General features: G+C 36.5%; 1 protein-coding gene across 5 annotated transcripts in view; it reads left to right on the top strand.

Moving 5' to 3' along the window:
• LOC138704929 (peptidyl-prolyl cis-trans isomerase FKBP4-like) overlaps positions 1–12,176 on the top strand; it is a 233,637-nt gene that overhangs the window by 54,843 nt on the left and 166,618 nt on the right. Inside the window, exons 2-3 of one of the 5 annotated variants that reach the window (XM_069833351.1) lie at positions 2,359–2,484; positions 6,431–6,682. In XM_069833351.1, coding sequence (XP_069689452.1) covers positions 2,469–2,484; positions 6,431–6,682 — 268 coding nt within the window. In that variant the 5' untranslated portion in view covers positions 2,359–2,468. Of the gene's footprint in view, positions 1–2,358; positions 2,485–3,121; positions 3,261–6,430; positions 6,683–12,176 lie in introns of those variants that run through there. The other 4 variants (XM_069833350.1, XM_069833353.1, XM_069833355.1 and 1 more) reach the window with 4 other exon arrangements.

Below are 12,176 nucleotides of genomic sequence, written 5' to 3'. Positions count from 1 at the left end.
CTATGTTGGCAGTTCAAGTGCATCGGTATCTATTCCAAAATTGGCGGAAGTCGCTCAATGCTCGTTTCACCAAAACACATTTTTCTGCCTTATCATATATGTTCAATTTTGCCAAAAGATTCTGAAGGACAAAAGAATATATTTGATGAAATCTACAGTTTCAGCATGTATTGTACTTCTATTCCAGCAACCAAAGTGGCAAAGATAAACCCGGCTCTTCACTCTAGCCAACAAAATGTGCGTGTTTCCTGGCATTATTCATTCATTCATAGTTTTCTGCCCAAAGGCAGGTCTTTCACTGCAAACGCAACATTTTCCAGTCTTTGCTATTTTCTACCACTATCTACCATTCTGTGAACTGTTCTACTTATCCCAACCTATCTATGCTGGTTGTCCGATAAAAGATTTTTAATATCGTTTATGGAAACTCACCTATTTAAATTAATGTGAAGTCTGCACTTGGTAGGTTGCACAGAGTTTCTCTATATGTGGGCTTATGGTTGACAGACAACACGTAAATCATCTTTGAGATGCAGCAGTCTGTTCCTATGTTTAGATTTCACTATTTTCATGGCAGAAAATCCTGATTCACACAATTATGATGTTGAAAACGGCAGTTATAAATATTTTTTTAGTTTATTCAGCACCATTGACTGATTTGACAAAACATTTCCGCATATAAGACACTCAGGATTTTGTTTATATTCATCGTAATCCCATATAAAACCATATTGTAAGTATTCATCACTATATTTACAAAACGCAGTACATTTTTGTGAACTCTGAAGGGAATTTTCGCTCACATTATTTGAATTAGCACTGCTGTCATCTAACCCAGAACTTGATTCAGATTGTCTTTTTTCGAATTAAAATTTGTCCATGATAAAATCTAAATAAAGCACTTTTGATAGAATAGTCGCACTATCACCTGCTCACACGTATAAACTGAAAATGACGATTCTAAACTCTGTTTATTACTAAGGGAGAAGAGTAAACGAATTACTAAGCATTGTTATAGTGTTCATTTTCATTTGAATTATTGCCAGACAGAAGAATTAAACTGAGCATTGTTGCAGATGTTTACATTTCATCGGTAAAGTCTGTCCCAAAATAAAATGCACATTATCAAAGATTTTGTTGTAAATAAAAAAAAAAATGCTTTGTAAAGAGACTTTCTGGATGGCATTAATTTATTTTTCAATTTCAAAATTTCGCGACACACCGGTTGGGAACCCCTGCTCTAATGTATTTCATTAAGGTACAGTTATGTCGCATGTAATGAGCGTATTATAGTATAGTCGAGCAAAAAACTTCATAAAAAAACTTGAAGTCATGAAGCAGTGTGCACTAGTAGCAAGCTGATTATTGTCAAATGATCCACCAACAACAGTACTGCCTTTATAGTCCATAATTGGCTTAATGTGAATTCCATCCATCATAGTTATGCCAATTGGAATTATCTTTCATGGATTTGAAAATTCAAGTTTCATCTTATGGCTTGATACAAAGCTCAATTAGTCTGCTTTTATGCAACTGTTTGGTGTGGTATACTGTGGGAAAATGTTGTTTGAAAAATTCGTCCAATTGCATTCTTAAGGAGGATTTGGAGAAAAAAGAGGCAAAACCAGAAACTGTTTGGAAAAATATTTTACATTTACTCATGTACTCTACAGATTGTTTCAGTACCAAGTTTAATTTGTGAGCGTAATAACATATGCAAGAGCTGAAGGGTATTTATCTCTCACAAGTTTCTGTAAAAACCATTATGTTGTCCAGCCATAATGGCACAATTATCGTACATCTTAGCTTAAAGTTTATTTTGACAGTCAAATACATTCATGCAGCCAAACAGACATTCTATCAAATTAACAACAGTTAAATCACCACTAACATCATTACAAATCTTCCACAGACTTTACCACCATATGAAACACACAAAAAAAAAAAAAAGAGTGGAGCATTGAGATTTATTACAAATGTCAACTGTCTCATCCATAATACCTGCAACAAATATTCTCTACTTCTTTTACAACTTCTGCATGCATAACATTAGCAGTGGAATCAGGTGATCATTTTGAATATCACTTGAAACACCTTGGAAGACTGTTACTGTTTCTAAATTCTTTGATAAGCATCTATCCTTTTGTGCCAATAAATGTAACAGTTCTACATAGGTCCCTCGATTGTCACTATGCTGAATTTCATTGTGTGTGGACTTTTTTTCACTTTTGTATTATCTTCTTGCACACTTAATTTCCAAGCATTACTCAAGCAAATATTTATTCTGGTATTGCCATATTTAATTAGAATCATTACAGATGTAATGTGATACTTTGGAGTTTCATGTTGGGTTTTCAGATTCATGAAATTATTCATGTAACCTATTCCATTCTTGGTTGGAAGAAAATAGAATACACTGCCAACAGTACAGTTTTTTGTGTACAGTGTACTCCCGATTGTCCAGGCTAATGACAGGGAGAATGGGTATGTATAATCCAGAAGCACGTATAATCCAAAAATTCTGCTTTTACTATAGATATTTGTAAGAATCATATTTTCAATTAAAAACAGATTCAAGTTGTTGTTCCCTGAAACATTTCCACAGCACATAATTGTCTCACTTCCTTCAAAGACTTGCATATCTCCAAGAGCAGATCAGGAAGTACGATTAGAGTATTTTAATTTTTTTAAATTAATTATTGAGCCAAAATAATGTACAGTTAATTGGTAAAACAAATCTATGTACATATTATCTTACACAATGTGTTCAGAAAGTCGCTGTGCACTTAGTATGGGTGTAGATTTGGTTGTAAGTTCGAATCAAACTAAGGTTTTTCTACATGTAATTCAAGATATATTGGTAGAACTGATTGTTCGTTGTTGTATGACTTTTTGTGTATTAATTTGTTCCATTATCACGTGACATATAACTGTTGTAGTTCTTTTGGTAAACAGCTATTGAAAAAGTGATATTGATGTAGTGTTTAGTTGTTCAATTAAGTTTTTAATTATAGTTTTTTCAGTAATTGAACATGTCTTTCGGCAAGGCGATAAATACACAGATTCAGTGCAGGAGGGCATTTGCTGAAAAATTCCCAGAAATAACTCTAACTCTATCTCATCGCAGTGCAGTTTGTCAACCTATTCAGAGACAAGCTCAGCGTTAGATGGCGAATGAACTGGAAGATCACCTACACTAAACGAAGAGAAGTTGTTGAACATTTCTGACTCTATGCTGTGGAGCCCATCAAAATTATTATGTAAGTTGGCACAAGAGTCGTGTATTGTAACTGCCTACACACTCTTTGTGGCTTAAAAACTACAATAACAAGCATATCACAAGTGTTTTTCAATAACAGTAAGCGGCTTCAGACTTGTATAGCCACTTGCGGACGTCATTTCCAGCACCTGTTATAAGTGCATAGTGAATTTCCGAACCACCTGAATTATACTGTACTTGCAGCCACATAACTTTTTAAAAGAAGGGTATCAAGATTCCTGGAAATGGCGAATGTAATTCTTGATTTTCGTGCTTATATTGGGAAATTGTGGCGTGGGTCATCTCTGCTTTATTATATCACACTTCCACCAAATTGATACCCATCCAACCTCGTGATGAATTTGGCGAGCTGCAATAGGTAGCAAAATCCAGTTACAGCAGCTTGTAATAATGGCTGGAGGGGATCATCGTGCTAACCACACGATACCTCCATTCCAGTTGGATGATTGTTCACTCCTGCTGCATCATGTGGATGTGAAGCCAGCAGCTAACTAGGCGGCTTTGCCCTTAATGGACTGTCACAGTACAGCAGCCAACTGGTCGACTTTGCCCTTCATGGGCATACGGATTTTTTTTCACATAAAAATATATTGTAGAAAATCTATTATCCACGGTTATGAAGGAGGTAGAGTGAACGGTTAATCGAAAAAATCGGATAATCCGTACTATAAAAGGTGTTCATAAACTAAGTGCATAATACAGTTTCGTCATTTCCCCCCCCCCCCCCCCCCCGCCCGTTGTCTTTTCTTTTAACACGCTAGGTAGTGGATCATAAGTTCACTCATTTAAGTCTAGTTTTCAACAACAGGTTTTTAATGTCCAAGGAAACTCCTTATGACAGCTGTCTGTGGAAAGATATGAATAGTTGTAGACTTACAAATTTGATGCACTTTATATTTTGTTTTTCATTAAATCGCGCACAGTTGTAATTCCTATCTCGTATTATGATGAGACAGTTTCTCATTACCCAAACCACTCAATTACTTGCACCTTTTTTTCGTAGCAAACACGTTTTCTTTTGACACCTGTGGAAGACATTTTGCATAGAAGTTAGACAGTACAACACTCAAAGAGTAGATCATACTGCATAAGGGTAAACGTTTGTAAAAACACTGTGTAGAAAAAAATTTCGTACTAATATAACGTACAGTACTCATATTTTTTCTTCAAAACAAAAAGAGCAAGAGAGAAATACAGTCGGATAACCCACCAATCGGTTAATACAGTGTCGGATAATCGAGGTTTTACTGTACTATGTTTGATAAGATATTATGTCCAACACTGTAATCAGTGCTTAAGGTCGGCACTCATCTAGCATAATCGCAGACAACAGGAGCTTGCTAGATATGTGACTGCCATTGGCTCATTTGCTTGCCAGTGGCACCCTAGTGAAACAGAGAATACTGAGGGTGCACACTCACTCGTAATTGATTCCTCAATACATGTTACAGCTCCAGAATAAAGGACTAGATTTCACTACAAGAACGAACTATCTCAGAGACTATGGATGAATGAAGATACCATGGAAGGCAGAAAATAGAAAAGATTGGAAAATGCTGGGTTTGCAATGAAAGACCTGTCCTTGGGCAGAACACTATGAGTGAGTGAGTGAGATTAAGATTGTAAAAAAATAAATAAATAAAAAAATATAATAAATATTGTCTTGCTATGTAAGTGGAGCTTACAGCAGTTACGTGTGCACATTACCACAGATACCATGTTGCACTGATGTGTACTATTGAGTAGGGTTACAACAAGAGTGGGGGTTGGATAAAAATACGCATACTCAACTAAACGTCTTACTGCTTGGCTAGATCTCTACTAGAAATGTAATATAATATAAACTTACAGAATTTGGAGATCCAGAAGAATCTGAAGATGGGGAGACTGAGCTACTGAAGACTTGGCTGAAACATACACCTTATACACTATGATAGATAAAATAGTTAAAACAGAGATTAGCATGCATTCACATTAATCCAGTATTGTTTAAGCAGGTAGTAATGGCTAAAGAGATTGGTATGTTCCAATGATGCATGTTCACAGTGCTCAGAGAAGAAGACTGTGTGTTGGAAGCCTAGAAGCAGAGCAAAGATAATTTCTTCAGACTCCAGTTAAAGCATCAGGAAGATGAAGACAAAAAAGTGCCTTCTGCAGTAGCATGTTAACAATGATCATAGAAAAATCTTTTTCGCAAATAGAAAAGTTTTCACCATTGAGGAAATCCTCAAGTCTTCAAAATGACAAAATGTTTGCCACTAGTACACAGGAGACTTGCGAAAGGGTTGCAAAGGTTCGAAGAATCTGCCACAACCTTTTTGTTATGACTTATTTGGTGGTCTGCTATAATTGTCCCACCAAGCTTCGTTTTTGTCAAAGGAGAGTGAAGACAACTGCTAAGGTGTACCAAAATATCGTGTTAGAGCAGTTGTCAAGAAATCAAACAGCATATATAGTTTGAAGATGAGCTTTGGAGATTTCAGAAACATCACAAGGCTAAAGGCTGCTTCACAATAAACCGGGAACGGAAACGAGAACGAGAATGGAAATAATGTTAAATTAAATGCATGTAAATGTAAACATTCACAATAGTTAATTGTGAATGCTCACATTTAAATACATTTATTTTAATATTATTTCCGTTCTCGTTGTTGTTTCCATTCCCGGTTTATTGTGAACCAGCCTTAAGTCTGCTCAAGAGTGTATTGAGGAAAATTGTATTGGCCTGTTGAGAGCATCAGTCTCAAGTTTTAACCTAGCTAAAAACTATAAATCACTACTTGAGGGCATCATAGCCTTTAAGAGGAAAGACTCTAATATGAACAGTCTGAATGTCTTATTAGAGACAACAGTGATAGGCTTTCCTCTTTATAAATTCTACAAGCTTTCATAGAGAAGACTATTGTAAGAACTAATTAGTGGTGTGCATTTGTAATGTATGTAAAAACATATCCAAATGAAATAAACACAAAAAATAGCTTCAGGAAACTTCGAACTAGTTATACTGGAGACATTAATTCTGCAGAAGATTAAAAAGTTGTGTCAGTGGTGACTACAGCAGCTGTGGCGGAAAGAGCAATGTTGGTTGGTGATGGTAATGGGGATAATGCTAGTGCTAGTGATAGTGGCTTATTTTTCACGTGTTGTTAGTTTCAGATATGACAGCAGATGGAACAGAAACTACTACAGAGATGTTTCGTTCTCCTGATCCTCATGAAATAGACATCTCACCAGATCATGATGGTGGAATATTGAAGAAGATATTAAAGGAAGGCGTTGGTACTGCAACTCCAGCCCAGGGTAACAGAGTGTTTGTACATTATGTTGGAACTCTGACAGATGGAACAAAATTTGATTCAAGTAGAGACAGAGGAAAACAGTTCGAATTCAGTTTGGGTAAAGGTAAGTAACTTGGAACACTTTCTGAGCCAGAAGATACTTGCTTAACACAGATTTTATATTAAGATAAACTTTATCCTCTAAACAAAGATTCTTTAATAGTTTATAATTTATTCACAACATTTCTATTACTCTGTGAGGTTAGTGTAGAAGTGTCATTTTTATCATAAACTACTAATGTCTATCCAAGCCAAGAATTGTACTAGACCAAAACAATATGATGTCACTGACTGATCTGCAACTGATTGAAAGCCAGAGCCAATATACTGTATTAAATATAGTCCTGTAAATATTTCTTTATAACTAATGTTTTTGCACATATTATGTCAATTAAATCAGTGCAATGTAATTTACCATTATGCTAGATTAAAAGAAACCTAATGTACCTATACATTAGTGTGTACTTGATCTTTTCTGTTTACCACAGCATAGTGATACATTAGTATGGTTCTTGGCTTGGATAGATTTAATAAGGCAAGTGTAATAGAACATGCACTTTATTGCAGTAGCAAGAAATTTCACAAATATAATCAGCATATTAAATTAGTAATATTACATTTTCAGCTACTGTTGAAATGAGAAATTACTTCATTAAAAATTCAAAGGCTATGTTTTCAGTATTTGCGCCAGTAGAAGAATCCAGAGTTTTTCAGCATGCATTACAGACTAGAAAAGCTCGTGAATAAAGCTTTAGAGTAATTTCGTCCAACGATATTTTGACAGACAATAACATTATGTGGAATGTATTTTACATATTATAGTTAACTGAGATCTCTTCAACTGCTAGTCTAGCAGGATCGAATTCTATTTTTCAAGTGAGTACCTGGTACGTGAAATCATTACTGTACCCCAATTGTTAGTGTGTTGGATAAGGATTATGACAAGCACAATTGAATATTTGACTTCAAAGGAGCCAGTAAGTTTTACTTAGAACTCTTTCATATGCTATAAGTCTATACTGCAAGACCTCAGGCTTTCCTTCCTTTCTGAAAGACTTGCATCACTCATTAAAGTTCATTATTGTAGTCGTATTTGAGCCCATAAATGGTAATAACTTGACAATTATGCAAATATTGATGATACGAATTGTTATTCAGTTTCAATTTCAAGAAAGGTTTCAAGACAGTAATAGAACTTATGAACTTGCTATTTGACACATCAGAATTAAAAAACTTGACATATTTTGTGATGAACACATTGCTAGTGTTCTAAACTCTAGAAATTATCCATATAGGCCTATATATTTCCTGAAAAGAGAGAAGCTCATTTTATGCATTTGAGTTGCCATCTATTGATTACAGTAACATCATAAGAATGTATAACATCATTAACGATTAGTGAATAATATCACAGAATTGTTTTAATTAGTATGTCTATAACATTAATAATTCCTAACGTTATTTATGGTAGAGAAACTAAAAAAGATGAATTTACAGTTTAAGAAGAATATTCATAAAGGTTGATGAAAGGGGTTTATAGAGAGTAGGAACAAATAAAGAATTAATGGATCTCTTTCAAGTTATGAATCTAGATACACATATTAAAAACAGACTGTCATGCACCGGTTTCCGTTGAGTCCCTCTGCTGAATGCTGTAGTCACAGGTGTAGAGAGGGGAAACGGGAGTGACGGGAAAGATGGGCCGAAGCTTATTGGGGGGTGATGATGGAACGATGTTTGGCAATTGTCGTACGCCGGTCTCCGCTGACGTCCCTCTGCTGAATGCTGTAGTTGCAGATGTAGAGAGGGGAAATGGGAGTGACAAGACAAGATATGCCGAAGTGTATGTGGAGGGATGATGTTGCGATGTTGAAAGTAAAAGCTCTGGTTACAGCTATTTATTTCAATAATTAGTTCCTCCACTGGGTCGTGGGCAGGGGAAACGGGAGTGTCGTTAAAATATCTCGAATATTGAAATATTCGTTCCTGTGACTGATTGAGACTAGTTGAAGATGTGACGGAGCTAGGACGGGAGATATAAGAAGTTAGGGGTAACGGGAGTGTCTGGAAAGAGGTGAAACTAAACTTGCTCGAAAGAAAAGAGGACGACTATTGCGAGTATGAGGGAGATGTGAACTAGGTACCTTCACCTATCGAGCTCGCAAACATGACTCGCGATCCCGACCGATGAAGAGATTGGATGCAATTATCGAGCTCGAAAACATGGCCCGCGACTCCGACCACTGTAGGGGGTTTGAAGGAAAGACTATGGTTGAGCAAGCCAGGGCGAGTTTGGGGAGTCGAAACCAGGAATGGTGTAGGAGAGAATTGTGAGGGAGTGAAGCGATCAGAGAAGAGAAGTTGTTAGGTTGAAGATGAGAGGATGTCTGACTTCTAGCGCAGTAACACACGCTTTTATAGGCGTGGGTAGGCTGACTCCCCCACCCATCACGTGACTATTGACGTCACATTGGCGCGGACCAATGGGGAGGAGGCATTTCCCCCACTTACGATGTGTGTCTCGTCTGACTGCTCTCTTGCGGATTTCAAGTGAACTGCTTGGGTGGGCTGCACTGGCAGGGTGAGTGATGCAATATCGGCAAGGCAAAATAGCCGGTCATTGTGAGTAAAGTGTTTCTACTACCTGGGTGGCCAACCATACTCCCCTTGCTCAACAAGGGCGGCGAGGGTGGAAGGCAAGGAGGGATGACGTCTGCTCTCTGAGATTTACTATGTAGCGAACGAAACTAGAAATTAGAGAAAGTCAGGGAAGGCTCGCAAGGATCATAATAAAGGAATCACAACAAGACGTTTGAAAAACTTGGGATACTCGCATGTCTATAGAATGAAAAATGATGGATACCCAAAGAAAATATTGGATGGTAAACCAGGAGGAAGGAGGACTAGAGGTAGACTAAGTGCAAGATGTTTGGATGGAATTGAGTATGATTTAAGAAAAATCAGTGTCTGAAGATGAAGGAAAGAAGTTGAGGATAGGAAGACTTGGAATGACATCTGTAAGGCCCGATGCAGACTAGCGTTAAAAGGATGCAGTGACACAGCGTCCAATTGATGCGGGGTTTAGAAATACATTGTTCTAAGTGACCAATACACATGTGGTTCCCAGGATCCAGCGTCAGGTAAATATTGACGGCGGTGACGCAGTGTTAATTATCTAGTTGCAGGTTCTGCCAGAACGTGGCATCACCGCTGACTGCTACATTCTGGCACTTCATTGTTGACTGTTGTTCAGTACACACGTGCATTTATCGGCTATAATATGGACAGCAAAATCAACGTAGAATTATTTATTGAAGAGATTATGAAATTCCCAGAAATGTGGGATGTTTCAAGTGAGGAATATAAAGACAAAGTGAAAAAACATAATGCTTGGATTCAAATTTGCAGTGTGTTCTATGATGGTTTTGAAGAAAAAGAAGGAAAAGACAAGTGTGATATAGGTAAGTTTTATTATACAGCCCTAAAATGTGGTTTAGTTTCAAATCAAACACAGCTATCCTGCCATGGCAATTTTTCTAGGTCACTTATAAAGTAATCTGCCAATGTGTTTCTGATATTGTTCAGTGCCCTTCCCCCTTGTGCAGAGGACTGATTTTGTGAGACATTGAACAAGCTCTGTGTAGAAAGAGTGTCTTCTAACTGAAATCCATCTCTAGTACGAACATAGTTCTCTAGAATACAACAGCACTTGACAGTATTGGTTGCAAAGTCCATGTTTACATTAATAGGTCTTTGGAAAATTCTCCATTTATTTGAGAGAATTCCAAATGTACACTCAACAAATCTTCTGGCACAAGTTAAACGGTAGTTAAATATATGCTTCTTATGCAAAAGAAATCTCCCACTAAATGGCAGCATTACATTTTTAGAAAGGGAAAATGCTTCGTCCGCAACAAAGGTGAAAGGCAAATTGGGTCCTGCATTTCCTGGAAGCGCTTTACCCTTTGGAATATCCAATTCATTGTTTTGCAATAAATGGAAAAACTGTGATGTTTAAAAAATGGTGCTATCTGATTCCCTTCTAAAAGAGCCAACATCAATATACAGGAACTCATAGTTTGAATCAACAATTGGAAACAAAACTATAAAAAAATAATTTCATCTTGTTATGAGTTTTTCCGATATATATTATATTATATTATATTATATTATAAAATAATTATGACACAGAGATCCAGTCTTCATAGGTTTCACTATCCTCACATGCTTCCCGTCCAAGGCTCCCAAGCAATTAGGGAAGTTGGCCCGTTTTTCAAAGCGCTCTGTAACCATTTTTCTGTACAACATTTTTGGAAGCATTCCTGTAGTAAACGATCCTATATAACTTTGCAGACTTTTCATATGATTGTGCACAATGTAGAATGTCCAATTCTGTGCGAATAATAGAGATCAATTATATAACAATCACTGCTCAAGTATCTGAAAAATAATAATTCATATTAATAATTGCTTGCTGTATACAAATATTTACAGAATGCATGAAGTTATATTTTTCATTTTCAGATAAAACACTTAACTTATGGTAAAATGGAAAAATATAAAAGACAACTTCATGAGAAGCATTAGAAAAAAAGTTAGATCGGGCCAAGGTGCCGATTCGCAACAGCACTATATATATGCTCGCCAATTATCTTTCATGCTGAAGCAAGGGAATATAGCAGAAACACAAACAAACATTGTCGATGAGGGAAATGAAGATGGCAGTGAACAAACACCAAACAATGGTAGAAGACAGAATGCCTCAGCTAACCCACTTTTCCCCTCTAAAGAACTTCCAGCAAAGCGACGAAGGCATTTGGAGGATTCTATGATATCTTTCATGAAGACTCCAATCCCTAATGTTCCTGCTCCTGAACCTAACTATGATAGATCTTTTTTTTGAGTCTCTGATTCAAATCGTCAGTACTTTTAATGTTGAACAAAAACTGGATTTTAAGAGTGGAGTTCTGGACCTTGCCAAGAAAATAAGACTGTCAGTTATTCATATCGCAGTCCATACACAGCACAATGTTCTTCAGAAGCACCATTTTTCCTTCCCAAAACCAGTCACGTGTACCCTGGCAGTATCCTCTCTCTGTTCAATGTTCTCCTGCGATGAGCAACATTTCAACTTCCACACACTCACTAGAAGACTCCACCGAGTCTGTAGACTTGTTCCAGTTTCCTTAGGCCTAATTGTTGTTCATGTAAGTGTAGTGTAATTGTATTATTTGTTTTGTAATGTTTCAGTGATATATTACCTATTCAAATGCTAGATAGCTAATCAATATAGTTGTTTGTCAGTTATTTAAGCCTTCCCTAACGTTCACTTTTATACTTTTAAAACTTGGAAAATATAACCTAATAATACCAAACTAAACATATCTCATTTTCAATATCAGTATACTTTGAATGAGTGAACTTACCTTAAACTAACACACAACATTTCTAAGGGAGGGATTGCTAGTCTCATCACAATATCTTCACTTTTGATCACGTCACTTATCTTACATGCCATTTCATGAAATGATTTAATACTCATTCGGAAATAATTGAAC

This window comes from Periplaneta americana, chromosome 8, assembly GCF_040183065.1.
Source record: "Periplaneta americana isolate PAMFEO1 chromosome 8, P.americana_PAMFEO1_priV1, whole genome shotgun sequence".
Lineage (NCBI taxonomy): Eukaryota > Metazoa > Arthropoda > Insecta > Blattodea > Blattidae > Periplaneta > Periplaneta americana.
The sequence above is the reverse complement of the archived record's forward strand: the minus strand, read 5'-3'. Positions and strand labels throughout refer to the sequence as shown.